This window comes from Indicator indicator, chromosome 12, assembly GCF_027791375.1.
Source record: "Indicator indicator isolate 239-I01 chromosome 12, UM_Iind_1.1, whole genome shotgun sequence".
Classification (NCBI taxonomy): domain Eukaryota; kingdom Metazoa; phylum Chordata; class Aves; order Piciformes; family Indicatoridae; genus Indicator; species Indicator indicator.
Genome location: NC_072021.1, coordinates 24,931,305 through 24,953,424, shown reverse-complemented (window position 1 = coordinate 24,953,424; position 22,120 = coordinate 24,931,305). Strand labels below are relative to the sequence as shown.

The window sequence follows — 22,120 nt, the reverse complement described above, 5'->3', positions numbered from 1 at the left end:
CCACAGGACGGACTGCACCCTTAAAAGGCTGGCATCAGAAGCCTGAAGAACATGGCCCGGACCATACAAGCATTCACATTGCAAAACATTCGGCATGTGACCAGCACCAAATTCTGTGGCTAATTTCTAGCTCCAGAAGTGCTTTTCCACCACTTGGTGATTGTGCCCATTCTGGCCCTACTCAGCCTCCATGCTGATGGGAGATCCACTCATGCCTACATGCCCTTGTTCCTTGAATACTTTATACCTGTGCAAAACAATTTGTTTTGTGTAGGCTGGACGGGCCAGAGTACACCTTCCAACAGGTTCCTTTGCTTGGATATCAGAGAACCAGCACATTGTTGAGTGCTCTCATGTCTTGGAAGCCAAACTTGGTGCACGAGATGAAGTCACCAAGACTAGCTGCATAATTACTCATGCATGTAAATGATCAGATGGCTCTTTGCAAGGCTGGGAGGGCTCCACTGGACAGCAGGAAGGCAAAGATCACTCAGCAGCCAGTGATATGATGAATGCTCATGTGGTTTGGTGTTTATTGCACCCACATTATATTCCTAATTTATTGTTTCTTTCTTCGCCCCCTTCCCAGTGTCCATTGCCACAGCATGACAGAATTTCTACTAAAATTCCCCATCTTTTTCAGTTCTCTATTGCATCTTTTTAAGAGTTAGTTTCATTTCTACATTCAAAAATACTATTTCCTCCTTATTGCTCTTGTGATTACATGCCTTTTGTGGCAAGTTGACCCTGGTTGGATGCCAAGTGCCCACTAAAGCCGCTTTCTCACTCTCCCTATTCATCCAGACAGAGAGAGAGAAATCATGACGAAAGGTTCATTGGTCAAGATAAGGATGAGGGAGATCACTCAGCAACTACCATCATGGGCAAAACAGGCTCAATTTGGGGACATTAATTTAGTTTACTACCAATGAAACATATTTCCAAATGTATTTAGCAGATCAGATGAACTTTCTCATTGAAGACCACAAGGTGGCATATGAAACGTACAACAAAGCCTACAGTGGAAAATGCTATGCAGTTCTACCAGACCAGCATTACCTGAAAACTCAGTTTTAAGAAGCAGTCTACATTTTTTGTGGGGATTCGTCTTTTCCCAGTCCATGCTCTTTATATTTGATAACAGAATGAGGTTTAACAAGACCAAGGACCAGGTCCTGCACTTTGGTCACAACAACCCCAAGCAACACTACAGGCTTGGGGAAGAGTGGCCGGAAAGCAGCCTGGTGGAAAAGGATCTGGGAGTGCTGGCAGATGGCTGGCTGTACATGAGCCAGCAGTGTGCCCAGGTGGCCAAGAAGGCCAATGGCATCCTGGCCTGTAGGAAAACCAGTGTCCAGCAGGAGTAAGGAAGTGATCGTGCCCCTGTGTTGGGCCCTGGTGAGGCCACAGCTTGAGTACTGGGTTCAGTTCCAGGTGCCACAGTATAGGAAAGACATTGAGGTCCTGGAGTCTGTCCAGAAAAGAGCAACAAGGATGGAGAGGGGTTTGGAGGGCATCATACAAGGAGCAGCTGAGGGAACTGGGGTTAGTTAGCCTGAAGAAGAGAATGTTAAGGGGAGGTCTTACTGCTCACTACAATTATCTGAAAAGACGTTGTAGTGAGGCTGGTGTTGGTCTCTTCTCCCAAGTGATAGGATGAAAGGAAATGGGTGTGAGTTGTGCCAGGGGAGGTTTAGGTCAGATGTTAGGAAAAAAAATCTTTACTGAAAGAGTGGTGAGGCATTGGACAGGCTGCCCAGTGAGGTGGTGGAGTCACCATCCCTGGAGGTGTTCAAGAAGCATGTAGGTGTGGTTTAGTGGCCATGGTAGCTGGGTTACAGTTGGACTCAATGATTTTAAAAGTCTTTTCCAGCTTTAGTGATTCTATGATGCACAAGTATTTATTAACAGAGAGGGACTATTCTTTCTACTACATTCTAACACAGACACTGGGTCTTGTTACCTCCAGAAGTAAAAAATACAGAACAAGCAGCGTAAACTTCAGAAAATGTCTTCCATGATTTTCATTCAACAGCTGTAAGAACCAGACAGACCACCGTGTAGGCAGCTGCAGTGTAAAAAATCTTCCTTTTAATGAAGAATTCATTAGGAGAGTCCTTCAAACATTAAATTATATGTCAAATGCAGAAGTATGACATCTGGTACCCTTGTGCTACACCACAGAAGATCTGAGGTGATTTACAGTGATGCTAATATCTATAGGTATTTAGACAGTTTGGACCAGTATGAATGATGTTTGGTACCCAGTGCATTATGGGCTAGTAAAAGGAAGGCCTCACTTAACATCTGTTTTACATATATCTTGTTCATGGAAGTATTCCATCTTCATTTGGGGGTAATTTTTTTTTTCAAGATCTTATTCTGGAATTCTCATTCTCCCAAACTATTACATCTGCACTGAAATTATGCCTTACGTTATTCCCAGATGACACATGCTAATTATAGATACAAACAGGAACAGAGAGCCATGTGTTCATGCCCGAAACCCGAGGAAATGATTAACAGGGTTGATTCATTTTGGGTTACTATCAATTTCCCAAGATGTAAGTACTGTTGCTAAAAGCCATAGACCTTCAGCAGAATACTCACCAGGAATTACCTGCTCCTAAATGCAAAAAAAAATAATTGCACTTACTAGCAAAATGACAAAAAAATTGGATTACAAGTGAGTGGGGTTGAATATTGCAGTCCCCCAAACACCAGGAAGGCTTTATTTCTCTCTTAAAAATTAGAATAAATAAAATAGTGTTTAAATAATAAATAAATAAATAAATAAATAAATAAATTAGTGGTTATAAATAAATAATAGTGGTTATAAATAAATAAAATAGTGGTTTTATACAAGAACAATGACCTTTCGTTACATGAAAGAGGATCTGTTGGTGATAGTTCTAAAACTCAGAATCTCTTCACAGTGGTGTCCAATGACAGGACAAGGGGCAATGGGTGCAAGCTGGAGCAGAGGAGGTCCACATGAACATACGGAACTGTGTGACAGAGCACTAGAACAGGCTGCCCAGAGGGGTTGTGGAGTCTCCTTCTCTGGAGAAATACAAAACCCACCTGGACACATTCCTATATGACCTACTCTAGGAGATCCTGCTCTGGCAGAGGGGTTGGAATGGATGATCTTTCAAGGTCTCTTCCAACCCCTAACATTTTGTGATTCTGTGTGATTCAAGTGTGGGGTAGACTAGTTCTGAAAGGAAGTATCATTTACTTTCAAGAGAGGACCAGAGTTTACCCTGACATTATACTTAACACCCTGTCATCGCGACACCAGCACAACTCGGAACTGAAGCCCCAGGTAACTCAGAAGTGCTGTACTCCACAGGAGGTCTCATTTGAACATTAGGAAAAACTTTACTGTGAGGGTGACAGACCACCGGAACGGGCTGTTCAGAGAGTCTGTTCAGAGGGGGAATCTCCTCTCGAATCTTTCAAAACCCGCGTAGACATTGTGACACCTGCTCTAGGTGACTCTGCCCTCCGGAGGTCCCTTCCCACCATGCTGTGACTGTGAAGTAAGACATCCCTTGCCGCCTTCCGGACGGAGGGGGGGTGCTTCCCCTCCCTCCTCCGATCCCTGGCCCAGGGGATGTCTCTCGGCTCCACGCCTCACTTCCCGCGAAGGAGCAGGCTGCTGCCCCGGCACAGCTCCCCCAGGGAACCAACAGAACCGCCACAAGCCTCCTTACACCTTAACCTTCCCGGACATCGGAACCCATTTTCCCAGGGCAGGAAAGTCCCTCCTCCTCGGGCTGAAGGCGGAGCGGGCTGCGGAGGAAGGAGGGCGGGAGGAGTGGCCCTGTGGGCCCCGCTGCGCTTGACAGCGGAGTGCGAGGATGAGCGTCGGGCACGGGGGAGGCCGTGCGGCCGCCATCAGCTACGCCCTTCCCTCCATCCCTTCCAACAAACTCCCGGATTTGCGTTTTATCAGCCGTGGAGCTTACGGTACCGTGTCCGCCGCCCGCCATGCCGACTGGAGGGTCCCGGTGGCCCTCAAATGCCTGCAGGGGCCGCTGCTAGACAGGTGACGAGGGTGGGGAGGGGGACATCGGGATGGGGCATCGCGGAGGGGGCGGCCCCCGACAGCGGCGCGGCTTCCCCTATCACCCCCGCCTGTCCGGGGCCGCCCAGTCGATGGGTAGTGCTGGTGCAGTTTATTTCCCGAACAGGAACCTAGAACTTGGCGTGTGACCAGCCATCTAAGGTGGTATTGTGGGTTTGTACTAGTTCAGGCATCACTCGGTGCCGTTCTGATGTGGAGCAGATAGAGATGGAGTGATCCGCAGGCACAGGAATAGCCCTTGCTATGTTGCAAGTCATTTCCCGGCTACAGCTGAATCCCGTGGGAAAACCCCGGAGCTTTCTCAGACCTGTTATTTTCTGGAGAGACGGAGGGAGGAAGGGAGTTGTGCCTCTTGTCCCATGCTTTCTTGGAACGCTGCCTTTTTTACGTCTGCCATTTCCTAGAATTTTGCATAGGAGAAGCCGCCTTCTGTCATGTAGATAAGGACCAACAATTACCCTTCATTTACTATCCATCTACATTAAAAGTTTTCTTGTGGTAAAAGCAGCAGGTTTCAGTTCTCCAGGCTTTCACTTCTCATCATATACTCTTATGGCCATTTCTTTTTAAGAGATAGATCTTCATCAATAGATCCAGACTAACGCGAGCTCTTCCGCGTGTGCTTGAGCTTGGTGGGCACAAGCCAGCTTTCGCCTGCGAGCTGTAGAGCCACATTAACATGTGCTGTGGTGAGCAAATCATGCTGGGCACAGCCCTGGCTTGTATGGAGCCATGCCCCATCAGTGCTGTATTGCTTCTGAATCAGGCTGGCTCACATCCAAAGGATCAGTCTTAGACGTGCTGTGAAAGTACTGTTTGGATATCCTAGTCAGGTACTTGCACCTGTACCACTCTCCACTGGTATAAAATCTAAATTTTTTTTCTTCATGGTCCAAGTATCCTCAATGTCAACAGACCCTTATCATTTCAAGAAGTCTTGAGATACAAGGCATACCAAATAATTTGTCATTTTTATGGATAAAAGTATATGCAATCGTAAATAAGACTTGAGCTTCTCAAATGCTCATGATGAAAGTTCTGAATTTGTAAAGATGCATCAAATTCACATTTAGGACGAGGTTTGATATAACAGAGACCATTCACACATCTAAATGCAGGTATCCAAGCATCATGAGGCTGATCTCTTCCTGCTGCCTGTGCAACTAGCGAATATTTTTTTGCCAGAGGGTGACTGAAAGCAGAGGACAAATTTGAAAGAACAGTTTACATGAAAAGAAACTATCTTTTCCTTGAAAAAGTGCCAGTGCATTCCTTTAACCTATGTTATTTTGATGCACGTCAGCATCCAGGAAATTTAAATGGATTGGACAATTGTAAGTGTTAAAATCTCCACTCCAGGAGATTAATATTGGGCCTCAGTGAAAAGTCATGGTTTGAAGACTGGCAGTAAAATAGTGCCTTGCTATCAAAACAGGGTAATAAAATAGTGCCTTGCTATCAAAACAGGAATCAGATGGTGACAGGGGTGGTGCTGCACATAGGTACATCATTTTTTTTAAAGAGAATATAGTGAACTCAACATTTACTTTGAGTTTCCTAGTATTGGTGTGGTAATGCTTTTTTGTTTGTTTGTTTTCTTTAAGTGATAGAAACCACCTTCTAAAAGAGGCAGAGATATTACACAAAGCCAGGTTTAGTTACATTCTGCCAATTTTGGGAATTTGCAACGAGCCTGAATTTCTGGGGATAGTAACAGAATACATGACAAATGGGTCATTAAACCAGCTTTTACATGGGGTAAGTGTACTTACAGTCTTTAAATACAATCCCTGGTTGTTTCAAATAGATTATGATTCCCATACTTAAGGGAAGTAATACAGTAAAGTATAGTATTTATAATATTTCAAATTAAAGGACAGTTATTACCACTAATAGCCTTTGGTGCTCAGAGAGCCTTTCAGTGTCTGAAAAAGACAACCAAACTCAGCAGGCTTTAGGTTGACTGTACTTGTTGCTTTAGTGTCATGACCTGTAACAATGCTTCATGTTGAATTATTATATAAAATCCTTTCACATATATCTGTTGTTCTCTAATTAGAAGCTGAATTATTTATGCTTGCTTCAGCTTGAGTTTTAGAATTATTGGCAATGTAAATATCACACAAAAGTTAGTGGTTTTTCCTGAATTTCAATCTTTATCAAAAAAGAATTTGAATATTTTTTACTTTAGTTTATAGGAGTCAAATAATGCTAATCTGACCAGATATGAATATTTCTACCACATTTTACTCTCAGAAATAAGTTTTTTTGTGGTGAATCCTCACTTGCTCACCTTAGCTTAATCTGGTGTTCCTGCTGCAAAGCTATTGCAGTTGTGTTTTTAACAGCACTACAGTCTCTTCTGCACCTTTAATCAATACATATATCATTATTTAATATACTAAATAATTATTATTTAGTATATATAAATAATATATATATTATATATACTAAATAAATTTAGTATATTTAGAGCTCAGCTGTATGTTTTTCATAAAGGCATTCATTCATGTCAATGTAGATTTTAAAATTTCAGTTGAATTTTGCTGCCTTTTTCTAAAGGTATATTAGTATTTATAAAGTTAGTATTTTGTGTTTAGTTGCTTAGTTTCACCACAGCTCTTTTTTCCCCCCAATGTCAATTGAAGATGTGATTCTTGCCTTCCTTTGTGTAGTGCTCATAGTCTCTAGGATGGAAGTTTCATACAGGAGTTCCTTTGTAAATGGTATTTCTAAACAAATGAGTACTGCAGTGAATGTTCTCCATGATGTGTAGCAGTTACAAATGACTAGGTGATTAACAGGGAACAGCAATATAGCACAGCATGATTAACATTTGTATATTTGTTTTAACAGTTAGCCATTCTTAATGTTCAGTTACAATCTCTTAAGCTGTTCATGTAATGTATATTTTTAAAAGTTACCACTTGCCCCAAGTCAATTTCTTCTTGTAATAAAAGTCACTGTGTTGTGCTGTTAGATCAAACCAGGAGATTATATTCTGGTTTTGTGGTTTTATCTTGGCAGAAAGATTTATATCCTGACATTCCCTGGTGCCTGAGATTCCGCTTCCTGTATGAAGTTGCTTTGGGAGTAAACTATTTGCACAACATGAATCCTCCATTGCTGCACCATGACTTGAAAACCCAAAATATTTTGCTGGATGATGAATTTCATGTGAAGGTAGAGTTATTTCTCATGTTCTGCAGCATCCAGAATAAGCAAAAGTGTTTTAATTATTGTGAAAGAATAAGAGTGAGAATGTGGCCACAGAGAGGAGATGTAATTGTATGCCAGATGTTTTGCCCTATCCTTGCAGACAGAACTTTTGAGTTCTTCTTTTGAAAACTCTGCTTTGGTCAAGTATGGATTTAATCCATCTGAAAGGACCAGAAAGCCAGAATTTGGGCTGTTTCTGCCATTGCAGTAGCTGATACTGAATAGTAGTGACACTCTCATGTGGCAGCCTTCCAAGGGTAGCTATGTCTGACACTTTCTGAGAAGAAAATTCAAAGTGTTCCTGTCTGAGATGCTCAGAATGTTACTTCTGGAGAAGAGTAGATCAGATTGAAATGTTACCATGCAGTGTGTACATACATGTTCTGTTAGTGTAGTGTAAGAACATGTAAAAGGTGACTGCGAAATCTGAACGTGTTGGAAGATGCCTTTTGTGAAGCTCCTTAGAGCAAGCAAACATGCATGGAGAAGTAATATTAGTTTAAAACTGTGATTCTGCCTTTTAAAATAATGCTGCTGTGATGTGAAAAAGAAACTAAAAGAACTTCTGACTAAATTGGTAGGTGTTCTCATAATTGCAAGATTTGTTGGGTTTTTGTTGATTTTTTTTAAAGATTCTCTGCTTTTAAAATACTCTTCAGGTAAATGAGAAATAAGAAGTATTTTGCACTTGATTTATACTTGAATGGCAAACACTTAAGTTGTTTGATCAGTTGATTAAACTTTCTTTGAGTTTTTTGAGCAAAGATCAATGATGCAGTGCTGATTCCTCCTTTCTCCATTGCAATGACATTTTTCTTGGCAGCGAGGTGCTGTGCAGAGCTTTGTCTCTGCTCACACCCTCAGGAGATCATATCTCCTCCCACTCAGTTGTGCTGGTATTGCCATCTCTCCAGCTTCCTGATAAACCTGATTGGGGATCTGGTCCACGTAGTTTCATTATCCATTCTTTTTTTAAAATCCCTAGCAACATTGGTGTCTTCTGGTGCTCTGCTTGGCTACATATAAATAGTTGCTTTGCTGGAGTAATTGAAAGGAAGAGGTTAACTCTTTGATACCTGCTCTACTTCCTCTAAGAAGTCTGTGAAATCATGTCTGTCCTTGAGGGTTTTAAGTGTTTTTTTGGGGGTGATGCAAGATTCTCTAAATTAGAACAGCTGGCAGGAAATGCAAGGAATGTTACTATGTATGCCAAATAGAAGTATTGCAAATGTGTAGAAGTAACACCATTCATAGAGTGCTTCTGGCTGTCCCAGATCTACGAAATGAGCAAGATAATGCAAGCAGTTACAGTGAGGAAGGCGTGGTGAGAGTGAGTTGCAGAGGAAGAAAGGTTATTTTTTGCTGTGCATTTTGACTGCACGCTCTCCAGAAAGCTTCTTTCTGTTGTCTTAGTTGTCACAGCACTCAGACAGGTATCTTTGTTGAAAAAGGTTTTGCTCTTCTGCACTTGTCCAGCTTTTGCAGAGCTGGTAGATGGCTGCTTGCCTTTCTTCTTCATTGCCAGACACTGCAGCTCAGCTTTGCAGCAAGCACATTGTGCTGGCAGTGTGCCTCCTTACTTGTAACCTGGTCTGACATTTTGCTCCCTGGCTTGTGGATATCTGGTGATGAAAACTGGAGTTAATTAGTTTTCTGTGTAGCTGTACTGCACAGTAAACAAAATATGCAGCAATATTTTGCATCATAGAACTTCAGAATAGCAAATCTGTTACCTCAAGATCAGTATTTCAGAGTTTTGGGGGGTGAAGTGTCATGCCCCACGATTTTTCTGTGAGAGCAACTCTCTTGGGACATCTGCAGCCTAAGTTCTGTAGAGCTATTATGATTTGTACTAAATTTGTGCTTTTGTCACAACTAGGGAGCTTTGCCTTTTTAACCTCAGCCATAAAGTGAGTCCTTCTTTAAAAGCAGGACAGGATAGGGCAGTGCTATAGGGATAGCATGAGTCATGACCTGGGAATGCTTCTTGATCTGGAGCTGGTGTTTCCTGTTGCTAGGACAACGACATACTTTTTGTGCCTCAGGTTGAGGACTTTAAGTGACCCATTCTTTTGGGAGTGTTCCAGAAATTTTTGACAACAGTCAGCAGATAAATCCAGTTTTTCTTCTCAGAACAACCGATTTGTCCTTTCCAGATTGCAGATTTTGGCATGTCAAAATGGCGTGTCATATCCATGTCACAATCACGAAGTGAATCCTCTTTGCCAGAAGGAGGAACAATTATCTACATGCCACCTGAAGATTACAATCCCAGTCAGAAAACCCGTGCCAGTGTAAAACACGATATGTACAGGTAAGTCATGTTGTTCTCAGGTGGGCTTTGCGATCTGAACTCAGATTTCATTTACTGACCTCAGACTTCAGTACGTTTTCAGCAATTTTATTCGTTTTCTGAAGCGTGATAAGCATATAAGGAAAATCAGCCAGGGAAAAATAGAATTGAGTGTAACTAGATTTGCTCACCTGTTTCTTTAGAAAACACTGTGACAATTGTAATGCTCCAGAAACCAAGCTAAAACTAGACAAACAGAGGAGAGTGGTTTCTACAAATGACTGTGATGCATAGACAAAGCCTAGGAAGGGAAGAAACTCTTCCCACCATTACCTCAGTGCACATACCCTTGTAATTTGTGCACATCAATTAACACAATTTGCAGAACGTAGCTGGGGGAAAGAAGAAAATATATTTTTTGAAAGGCTTTAGGACAAATGATGGGGTTAGAGGAAGTATTTAGAGAGGGAATAGCTTACTTTATAAAAAGTTCAGATAGATTTGCATCATTCAGCTCTACATATTAGAAGTAGTAGAACAGGAAGAAGGGGAGTGGTGGCGACCCGTGTAACAAAACAGCAATTCTACTTGGGATTGTCATAGGTAAATGGGGACTGGGGAGGCATGAAGCAGGGCATGTCACTGTGACTAAGACCATCTCTGTCTTTTTCTTCACCTTTACCTTCAGTTATCTTTGACAGGATTGTATTTTGGTGGGAGGCAAATCAGTCTCAGACGGTCTTACTGACTTCCAGGGAGAATACTATCTCTCTTAATTATCCCTTACCCTTAAAGGGAACAAGTAGTTCATTGAAAACTACTTCATTCATGTTCAAAGAAAAAGATGGGAACATACCTGCTTCCCTCACTCTTTGATGAGAAAACCTGGATTAGGAAGACATTTAAAAGGAGCAATAGTATATGTGGGAAAACAAGCAGCAGTGTGATGTTATCTCCTCTGGCTTCTGATTTAGAAGGGTTGAAAATGTGGGTGGTGGCTTAATGAGTGAGTGGGCATAAGGAAAACATGCTTGCTAGAGAAAAACATTGGGTGTAGAGGAATAACAATGAAATGGATGGAATAAAATAAGAGAGAAAAGATCAGTAGAAGAGTTCAGAAAACTGAGAGATTGGGAACAAAAGAGATTGTTTGAGAAGACAGAAAAGAAACAAGAGTCAGTTTTGTAAAGAAGGATAGCAATTCAAGGCAGGAAGACATGAAGGTGGAGAGGCAGTGAAGGAAATCACCACCAGAAAGGTCACACAGGAAGATCTGTGCTCAGGATCAGAAAGAGATGCACTGAAGCAGAAAAACATGAATAAAGTGAAATCAGCCGGGAGTGGTTTGCTGCAGTGTTGTAGAATTCACAAAATCTTTAACTGTAGGAAGATTCCAAACTGAGTGAAAGTCTGGATGTCTGATTAATTGACCACAGCAGATAGAGCTGAATGTTGCTGAGATATTCAAGACAATTTGTGAGGAAGGATCTTCTTTAAAGAAACAAGTCTGTCACACAACAGTCAAGCAGCATTGAATTTTACAAGAGGAAAAATTTGCTGTGCCAAAACAAATCAGCCTGCATGGATTTCTCAGGAATGCAGCAAAATAAGGTTTTCTGACAGGGAGGACTGCTTTTACTAAAGAGTTACTTGAATAATTTTTAATGTTAATGAATGTTAAAATGTGAATGGAGTGAGTAGTTAGGAAACCTCAGTTTAAATGATTTTAAGTATCAGTTCTTTCATTCTTACTTATTTTTTTGGATTCTTCTAATTGGTATCTATTGAATGATACAATGCTTAGATGCAGTTAAATGTAACCTGTATGCACCTGCTTTGTGATGCAGGAAAACTTTGTGTACAGTTACTTGAGTAGATGAGCAAACATTTCTTCTGCTGTCATTCTTCTTTAGCAAAAAGAATTTCTATGTGTAGTTTTGTTTTTATTGCTTCAGCAGAAACTGGATTACAGGGTTTTTGAAATAACATTTTAAAATCTGAGTTGACTGACTGAAAAAAAATTAAGGGAATAGAGGTATGTTTACAATTATATGCTTGACATTGGAATTTGGGTTCTTGAGCAGTGAGATATTTTTACTCTCTCGTTTTAACTTTAGAACTACTAAATTTATTCATAGATTCATAGAATGGTTTAGGTTGGAAGGGGGAGGGCATCCACAACCTCCCTAGGCAACCTGTTCCAGTGTCTCACCACCCTCACTTATAAGAATTTGTTCCTAATCTCCAGTCTGAATCTGCCCGCCTCAAGCTTCAATCCATTCCCTCTCATCCTATCACTACAAGTCCTTGTAAAAAGTCCCTTCCCAGCTTTCTTGTAGGCCCCCTTCAGGTACTGGAAGGCCACTATAAGGTCTCCCCAGGGCCTTCTGTTCTTCAGACTGTTTACAAAGGCCTGGAATGATAGGACAAGGGGCAATCATTTGAAATTAGAGAAGAGAAGATTTAGATTGGATGTGGGGAACAAGTTCTTTACCATGAAGATGGTAAAACACTGGGACAGGTTGCCCAGGGAAGTAGTTGAGGCTCCATCCCTGCAGATATTCATGGTAAGGTTTGACAAGGCTCTGAGCAACCTGATGTAGTGGAGGATGTTCCTGCTGACGGCAGGGGGGTTGGACTAGATGACCTACGGAGGTCCCTTCCAATCCAAACCATTCTATGATTGTATGATAGAAGTGTGGGGGAAGCCATATTCCCTGCTAGTAGCCTGCTTCCCATGGGGATGTCAGACAGTGCCAGTCCAGACTGGGGAGATGTCACAGTACTGCAGTTAGGACAGGGCTCTGGGGCTCAGTTTAATTTGTATATTGGGGTTTAAACTGCATGTACACAATTCACAATGTATTAGTAGAGCTAATAGGGATTTGAAACAGGAGTTTATATGCCATGTAGTTCTAGTTGGAAGTCACTGGTTAAAATTCCTGCTGGGTTTCATATGTTCAGCTCGTCAACAATCAGAATTGTTTCAGTTGGAAAAGACCTCTAAGATCGAGTCCAATCATCGACCTAACACCACCATGGGCATTAAACCATATCCAAAAGTGCCATGTCTGGTTAGCTAGATGTGTGGTTAGCTAGATGTGTGGTTAGCTGTAGTCAGTCCTCCAATCCTGTGCATGCAGGATCACCTTAGCAAAGTGGTTTTACTGGACTCCAAAGCTGAGCACATTGTGTTATTAAGTGCTGGTAATTGAAAATAACATCTATATTTTTTATACTTTAAACAGTTATGCAATTATAATGTGGGAAGTGATGTCAAGGAAACAGCCTTTTGAAGGTAAGGTCATGTCTTCCTTTAATTCATTTTTGTAGCTTTACATAAGGGCTAAACTGAGACCTGGGTACTTGGGGAATTCATTTTAGAGGTTACCTTTTAATGATTCAACTTGTAAGCTGCTTGTTGAGGAACATTTTGAGGTTTCTTTTCAAACTCCACTCTTTTTCTGTATTTTCTTATTACAGTGTTGTTTGATAAATTAAAAATACTCTAAAAAAATCTTACTTCGATGAGCTATATATAATATTGTATCTGCAAACTATTCCTCCTATCATATGCTTTTTATATTGCATGTATATTTATATTGACTGAATGATGTCTATTTTGACAGAAGTTATAAACCCCTTGCAGATAATGTACAGTGTGTCACAAGGACAGCGACTGGACTTAAGTGAAAAGAGTTTATCAATGGACATTCCTCATCGAGCGCTCATCATAAGATTGATAGGAAGTGGATGGGCACAAAACCCAGATGAAAGACCATCGTTCTTAAGTGAGTTTACCTTGCACAATGAGAAAAGGTTTTTAAATTGCCAGATTTATGTTGAACATGCTACTTACAGAGCAAGGTTATAGTTCACAGGTCATGTTGTGTTGGAAGGGACCCTCAACTACATCAGGCTGCCGAGGGCCACATCCAGTCCAATCTTGAATGTCTCTTCAACCACATCACTGGGCAGCCTGTTTCAGTATTTTACCACTTTCATTATGAAGAACTTCTTCTTTATGTCCAACCTAAATCTAGCCTGCTCCAGTTTCAAACCAGTGCCCTTCATCCTATCACTAAAAGCCCTATAGTTGCCAAAGGAAAGTGGTGAAGCTGTCCAGAAATACAAGCACTCAGTCTTGTTGTGTATGTTTCACCAGCTCTGTAAAGAAATTTTCACAAATGGAACAACGTGTGCCATTAAACCAAGTTGTTAGTTGGAGTCTTGCATTTTTCACCTGTAATATACTCGTAAAAAAAGCAGCATGTTTGTTTACCTACTTTCACTTGAGGGATTTTTTATTTTATTATTGTTGGAGTGAACAATAGTGAAGTACAGAATGAGTACTGTGGGATGTATAGCAAACACGCCAACGAGCCATTGCACATCAGATAAGCAATAATGACTTTACTTTGTGTTTATATCTCCTGTTTTTCACTGAGACTTCACCTCTGATTGTTCCACCTCTCAGATTGAGCAGGAGCTGGTTGAAGTCAAGCACTGAACTTTCTCTTTCCATCTTTCCTTTGTGCAGCTTTCTGTCCATGAGAAGGAATATAAATACTTCCAGCCTTTTTTTACAGTGGATTGTAGAATTTAGAATTTTTTTTTCTCCGAGATGGTCATATAGCACTGGAGCAGGCTGCCCAAGGAAGTGGTGGAATCCCCATCCCTGGTGTTATGTAAAAGACATATAGATGTGGTGCTTGGGGAGATGGTTTAGTGATAGATTTGGCAGTTAGATTAACAATTGGACTTGATGATCTTACAAATTTTTTCCAACCTAAACAATTCTATGATTATTCTTCCCAAGGAAGAAAGTATAATTTATTTAGTAAAAAAGAATGTACATTTCCTTATGTGTTCTTGTTTCCTTGTGTCACTTAACCAAAACAAAATAGTAATCAAGCCTGTGTTACCAGGGATGTGTACTAAAGCTTGAACTTATTTGGATTCTGTTATTAGCTCTGTGTCTGTAGTAAGATGGTCTTTGAGGAGAGCACACATTGCTTTCTCCCCTACTTTACTATCCTAAAAAGAAAGAGGAAGTTGCAAAACTCTTGCAAAATTAAGGGAAGTAAAGGTCACTGATTGGGAAATGCTACATTTAGCATAGCATAGGGTGGGGAATTAAAACACCCAACCCTCTTTTTTGTTAAACTTTAAATAGAAAAGCTTGGTTAATTTGTCTGGTCTCCTTGTAAAGAAGGGATAAAGACTGCTTATCACCATGTTGCTGTGCATACTTGGAGTATGTAACCACCATTTAATTATTATCAAGAAAAATTAAGTGCTAGTATTTCAGTGTGGAAACAGAGTGTCAGACCTACAAAACTCTGGCTTAGGTGGTGCAGGAAAATAAGAACCCAGTATTGAATGTACTTCTTGAAGCTGTTAGTGAAAAAAAAAAGTTAATATGGAGGGACTGTGATAACATTAGACGGGGGAAAATGCTAATAAGGATGCAGTGTGATGAATTACAGTAAATGGGTTCACCAAATGGGTGGAGTCCACAGAAATGCAGTAGAATGAAGGTATGCCATCATCCTTCCCTGAGGTTTTGTTCTACTTGACCACAGTTTCAAAGAGATATTTTGATAACAAAGTCATCTCAAAGTTTCAAATACTTAGTTTTGTAAACCTTTCAGCACTGGCAAGGAAGGAAGCATAGCAGAGGTTGTCACTTGCTTATTGAGGAAGATGAGCAGATGATTTTAGCTTTTCTGACTTGCTGCCCTTGATGAGCATGAGGACACTACCATTTGGATTCACTAATGTGATAGGTCAGTGCCTTGACTATCACCATCTGTTCTGGCCCTGCCACAGAGCATGTATTTTGTCTTTTGCTGTGCTAGGGGTACTATCTTGAATTACAGCACACCTGCCAACCTGTCTGTTCTAGGAATGCAAGACTTGCAGTTGGGTATAGTCCTGATCTGTTTTGACACAGAATGGTGAGGTGGCCAGATCAGGGCAGGGTTTCTTTTGATGGTGTGAAACAGGTGAGGGCAAGAAACTTCCATTTGGCAGAGGAACTAGTCTGATGTGTATCAGCAGAGAAATTGCTTTTCTCACAGAATCACTACAGTTTAGAAAAGACCTTTAAGATCATCGAGTCCAACCATAACCCAACTACCATGACCATCTATGAGAAAGTAGCTTTAGCAAAACAAAAACTGGATTTCCACCTTAAATCCTTCAGCAAAGTATTATTTTTGTTTTGTTTAGAATGCTTAATAGACTTTGAGCCAGTCCTGCGAACGTTTGATGAATTAGCCATGCTGGAAGCAGTAATTCTGTTAAAGAGATCAAAGGTAAGTAGCTTTTGTTACAGTCATGAGGTGGTCAAATAGGTTGGCAACTTCTGCTTGCTAAGAGAAATGTAAACTCCTTTGTCATTTACCTAATCTTGTATCTGGCTGGAACATGGTGTTTGTACAGAGCTGTCATCTTGCAGCAGAAATGTAATACAGGTAAACATGTCTCTTCCAGTCACTGTATGAATCACGGTGTCTTAGCAAGAGTGGCAAGAAAGCAGATGTGCAGCAGATACCTCTAAATGTACCTCTGAATCCTCAGGAGGTAAATATTTTAGATATTGCTTTTGGTATGTTGTCATCATGAGAGCTTTAAAGGGGGATTAACTTAATAAGGGGGAATTGTTCTGCAATTTACTTTTCTCTGCACTCACGAAAGGCATAAAATGCATTAGTTGAGGTGGAGTGTAAGAAATATGTAGCCATGTGGGTGAAGATAGTGCAAGACAGGTGAGCAGACAGAAGAAGGGCATGTTATATCCTATAAGTGTGGGAAATCAAGCCCCTCAAGGAGGAATATAGCACACAATATCTACAACTTGTGAGAGACTGTCATCTGCTCCCTTACACCTCTATGGAGCTTCCTTAGATAGAGTCATAGAGATTTGCTTTGATATTTTGATTCTTAATGCTGGTTTCTTCTAATTTAAGGTATTTTAATTGTGCCATCTGTTGAGCTTTTAGATAGGGAGAAGAGAGTGATGGGAAAGTATTGTGTAAATAATTGCTACTTCATGTAATGTGCATTTACATTATGCATCTGGAATCATTTCAGGAAGCATATTCTGACTCCATACAGTGTGATGCACTTCCCCTTCGGAGCATCCCTCCAGATATATCAAAACTCAAGGGCAATATCCTCTCCTCAGGTAGAGATACTAATAACTTCTTATCAATTAAGTTGCCATTGCAGCTTTACAATCCTGCCATAACACTGCATTTGCATGGTAGATACTTAGGTGTCTGTTTATGTCAGAAAAGAGATCTGGTTTGTAAACTTACTGCTCAGTCCCCAGGCTTAATAGGAATGTTGTGATGAATTTAGAAAATGGAATTTTAGATTGGTGATGAGTGTGGTCTAATGTAATCAGTTAAGATAATGGTAAATGCTGCTGGATCCTGTTAAAAATGTCATACCTGCTTGTGGGGGTCATTGGTGAGATTGTGATGATGCTGTTAATCTGACTGATCAGTTAGTGGTCCTTTAGGGAGTCACTGCTTACACTTTCTTGCATGTATGTACAGATACTCTGAAAATAGCATCTGTACAACCACACAACAGCAGAAGTGTTTGTTATTACTTTGCCAACATCTGCATCACGTAGTTTTATGATGTGAAGCAGGATTGGCATTCTTCTTACTTTGTCCAAAGGAGATGCAATTGTTTCAGGTAATAATCTGTTCCCAGGTAGCTGTTGGCAAGAGAAGAGTTTGGCATGCCACCAAGGCAGAAGTAATGAGTGTAGAGTTTGGTTGAGTTGTTTTTTTCCACCAATACAATCAGAAGACTTTTTTTAGAAACTTGCTCCTTCAGAGTCAGGAGCTGTCTTCTAACTTTCACTTCATTTATTTTTTCTTCCCTTACTCAGCTTATACACAGTCTTGTTCATTGCTTTAAGCTCTTCCCCATTTTATTTCTGATACAGAGAGTAATCCTTCAATAGACTTTGTTTTGCTAGACAAGCAGGATACACTGTTTTGAAGTCCATTTGTAAAATAAGCTTCTTCATTCTCCTGGTATCCTACTAGTCCTCCCTGTACATGTCCTAATTTAAGTCATTAAACTGAGGCCACCAGACATCTCTACTTAGTACTAAGAAAGAAACAAGACAAATGTTTTCTTCCCAAAATAAGAACTTTACTTAATATATCTTAGAATTTCATTTTTGCGTTCTCACAAGCTCTTCATCGTAGAATAATCTAGGTAGAGGTCTTTCTGTCTTCATTCCCAATCATTAGCCCCATCTTGAAGCAGAAAGTCTAAGATCTCATGTTCTGTGCAACAGAATTTCAGTGTCCATTACTCTAGTCTTCTGGGTCAGCTGGGTTAATCCTGAGTAACCTTACTCACTTTGTTCTTTCTGAATAATGCCAGAAAATTCATCACCATGATTCTATTTTTCTCATTGTGTGGTCACTGGTGAAGTTCATTCTCCTGTACCAGTACAATCCCAGCAGTTTTGTCTCTAATGCTATTAAAGGTCTGTATGTGCCTGGAGGACTAAAACAGCCTAACCCAGCCAAGATGTTTAAAATCCTTTTCTAAAATGATCTTTCACTCTTGCCAGTTGTCTCCTAATCCCTTTTCATTCATGCAGTAGATAACATCTGCTTCACACTGTATAGCTCTGCCCAGCATACTTTCTCTGTCTTTAATGAAGTGAAATGCTAGTCACAGTCAGTTCTAGTCCACCATTTTTTAAAAATCAGACTGTGATTCTTTTGGAATTTTCCTATTCCTGTTTCTTGCACTTACAGCCATATTCTTCCACAAGTCAGCACTGATCTAGGAATACACCTACAAATACCCTACTGGATAGGTTTATATAAGTTCTGAGCTCTCTACGAGGCTACCTGTTCTTACTGCATTTCTAGATGCTCATCTGAATTCTTCCATCTGCATTTCAGGTTCTTCGTTAACGTTTCTGAAGCTCTTTAAGTGACACTGAAAGTCTGTAATGAGAACTGTTTACTTAAGTGGGCAGATGCTCTGTAACTAGTTTCTCATCAGGTATTTGTCATCACTTCTTCGAGTCATTCCTGCTACTGCTTTCACAGATTCACAGATTGCATCAGGTTGGAAGGGGCTGTCAAAGGTCATCATGCCCAACCCCTCTGCAGTCAGCAGGGACACCTCCAACCACATCAGGCTGACCAGGGCCACATCCAGTCTGATCTGGAGTATCTCCAGGGATGGGGCCTCAACCACATCCCTGGGCAGCCCTTTCCAGTATTTTACTGCTCTCATTGTAAAGAACTTTTTCCTAATGTCCATTCTAAATCTACCCTGCTCCAGTTTCAAACCATTGCCCTTCATCCTATCAAGCCCTTCTAAACAGTCCTTCCCAGCCTTCCTGTAGGTTCCCTTTGGCTCTAAGGTCTCCCTGGAACCTTCTGCTCCGGTCTGAACAGCCCAAATTCTTTCAGCCTGTCTTCATAGAAGAGGTGCTCCATCTTTTTCACATCCATCATCTTTTTCTACATAAAAAAGGTTAAAATTAGAAATTATTAAGTTTTCCACCATATTAAAACCTTTTTTTCTCTCTTCCTTTGCAAATGTTTATGTGAAGCTTTCTTGAAGTCTTGTGCTGTTTTGATGGACTGCAGAAAGCTTCCATTGGCTTCCCACCCGATATCATGGTTGGTCTTTATGTTCTTTCCCTCTAGTTGAATCTTTTTTCCAGTATTTTCTCCTTTGTTACCCTGCCAGACTTCATCAAAATAAATCAATCAACTTTCATGCTGACTCCTACCTATCTCTCCAAACACTTCAAGGAGTTGTTTGTTTTTTTTTTTTTCTTACAATTTCTTAAAAAAAAGATCTATTGAACAGAGCTTTTTTTAAAATTTACATCTACTGAGTTTATTTTCTCCATATTATTTTAAAATAAAGCAAGATCCCTAAACCCATGGTCAAGCCCTGGCAAAAGATAAGGGACATAAAGGTACTCAGAACCTGAGTGTAAGGAATAGTGTATTTGAAGTGAATTTAGGTTGTTTATGGCTTGTTGTATGGAATTACTCTTAAATAGTCTCTGCTGGCTGTATTTTATTTGACCATAGAAGTAATACAGCTTGGTTGGTTTGTTTGTTTTTCTTGCCTTTTTTTTTTTTTGAGATGGAAGTTCTGGAGGTCTACACTCTCTCAGCAGTCATAGCATGGATGAGAATATCTCTGTAATTCAGAGCGCCAAACTTCTCGTGCATCCATACAGCAGTTTACCCTCTTCTGACAAAAATATTTCAGACACTTCAAGTTCCACATCACCAGTTCCTTCAGGTACAGCAAACACTGATTTAATTCCAGGTCCCACAACAAGTGGGTGTCCTGATATCAAATATATATGTGTTTATGAAATAGAAATTGGAGTTGTTGTTCACCTGCCAAATCACTGACAGGCAGTTACAATACTAATTTTACCTTTTTTTTTTTTCCATCTTCTCCAACCTCAGATTTTGTTTTGGAAACCATACAACAGAATGTAGCTCATCAATGGATCCAAAGTAAAAGAGAGGAAATTATTGATCAGATGACTGAAGCATGTTTGAATCAATCACTGGATGCCCTTCTAGCAAGGTTTTTACTCATGAAAGAAGATTATGAACTTATAAGCACCAAACCTACAAGGACATCAAAAGTCCGCCAACTACTTGATACTTCAGATAGCCAAGGAGAGGAATTTGCCAGAATTATAATACAAAAGTTGAAAGACAACAAACAGCTGGGACTTCAACCTTATCCAGACATTGCATCTAATTCTCTAAGACTGCACCTTTAGATTTATTCTTCCTGTGTGAAACCATGGGAATATTTCTTAGTACACCATTCTTACTTCTCTGTAGTGGTTTTCTATATGTACTGCTTTGTCTTTACTGTGCCTTTGTAGAGCCTCAGAAATGATGCTGAGTTTACCTAGACTGCATTTGATGAGTTATCAGTTAGTCAGTTGGAGTGCAGTCATAAAGCCAAACACTTGACATTTGTTAACTCAGTTTATAAAACTATTTTGTTTATACATGGGAAAGGAAAAAAAAACATTAAATGTTCCCCGTTTTACATATTTTCTGTCTATACACATCCTTAACTTCCACCTCACAGGACTGAGAGAGCCCATTTCAACTCAGATTTTCTCCCTCCATCTGGTCTTTCAGATGGAAGAGGGAAAAAAAAAATCTAGGTGCTCTATTTCGGGGCTTGTATGCTGTGTGAGTAATAAATTTTACCCTTTCACCTGTGCTGGTTACTCTTCCCAGGGTGCTGGTGAAGAGCAGTAGGTGGGAGGAAGTTTACATTGCATTTTTACAGAACTGTTTTGTTCTCTTTTGTTTTGTTCGTTTTGTTGCCAGAACAAGCGGTTCAGACCACTGCATATGAAGAACGTCAGTCCAAAGAGGAGCCCAAGGATGCAGAGGACATTGTGCTGTTCATCTGTCTTCTGCTAAGAACAGATGCATTAGAAAGGGTGCAGCTATAGCCTTTCACATTATTTGGTTGCACCTACTTAAACTCCTCTTGAAATTAGAGTATGATGAGTTCCACATACAGCTTGTACAAGGGAACGCTCAGCTAATACCTCTTCTACCTTTCTTCAGTTAGTGCTTTGCCTTTGTCACCTGCCATAAATACTTCCCATCTCATGTCACTGGGTCCAACTTTTAATTTCATTTCATTTTATAGCATTTACATGAAGAGCAGTAGTTTGGGTCTGTACAAAGATCTGCACTGTCCTGCCAAGCTGGAAGTGATGTCTGTAGGTCTCTCCTGCCATGACCTGCTTAACCTTCTCTGGACACCACCTCCACTGTCGTTTTTCCATCCAAAGGATTGTGCTAACATGTTGAGGCACAAATAAAGCCACCTGAGAGGAAATGTATGTAAGAAGAAAATGGTATAAAAACGTCTTTTTACATATACATGGGGAAAAATGGAAACATAGGACTGGACGTATTTTACACCTGTTACCAAGAGATGTCATTTTAGCACCTAGTTGCTTAGTAGTGGTTGATCCTCAGTCACTTAATGATGGATGACCTTCATGTTCTGCTGGCCTACCTTGAGTTAATGGGGTTGGTAGAGGTTCCTCGGCATGGTCTGTGCACTATGCTCTGTCCTACATCAACTTCAAGATCAGACTGGATGTGGCCCTGGGCAGCCTGATGTCGTTGGAGGTATTCCTGCTAACTGCGGGGGGGTTGGACAAGATGCCCTTCAAGCATCCCTTCCAACCCAATGCAATCTGGGAAACTTTCTGGGAAAGTAAGTAAGGATCTTATTTTACCAAGATGACACAAATGGTGGCCTTTGTCATCCAGACTCTCACTGCAGAGGGTATTTGGCACTATTTCTTCAATCAGGGTTAATTTAAGTGCATCTGTTGTAGGTGAGGACTGCAGGAGCCTGTGCTAACTGAGCACAAAGATGCAGGAGCAGAAGTAAGGAACAGGAGGAGGCAGCGGACTTGGCAGAGGTAT

General features: G+C 40.6%; 1 protein-coding gene across 1 annotated transcript; it reads left to right on the top strand.

Moving 5' to 3' along the window:
* Positions 1-3,866: 3,866 nt before the first annotated feature.
* Positions 3,867-20,478, top strand: RIPK2 (receptor interacting serine/threonine kinase 2). Its single transcript, XM_054385495.1, has 11 exons — positions 3,867-4,054; positions 5,698-5,851; positions 7,121-7,276; positions 9,469-9,626; positions 12,854-12,903; positions 13,235-13,396; positions 15,840-15,925; positions 16,104-16,193; positions 16,704-16,797; positions 19,767-19,928; positions 20,102-20,478. The coding sequence occupies exons 1-11, from the start codon at positions 3,867-3,869 to the stop codon at positions 20,425-20,427; spliced, it is 1,626 nt and encodes a 541-aa protein (XP_054241470.1). The 3' UTR covers positions 20,428-20,478.
* The last annotated feature ends 1,642 nt before the right edge of the window (positions 20,479-22,120 follow it).

Coding starts and splice junctions, on each gene's coding strand:
- RIPK2 (XM_054385495.1), top strand. CDS start 3,867: ATGAGCGTCGGGCACGGGGGAGGCCGTGCGGCCGCCATCAGCTACGCC. Junction 12,904..13,234: donor AAGGAAACAGCCTTTTGAAG/GTAAGGTCATGT, acceptor CTATTTTGACAG/AAGTTATAAACCCCTTGCAG. Junction 15,926..16,103: donor TTCTGTTAAAGAGATCAAAG/GTAAGTAGCTTT, acceptor TGTCTCTTCCAG/TCACTGTATGAATCACGGTG.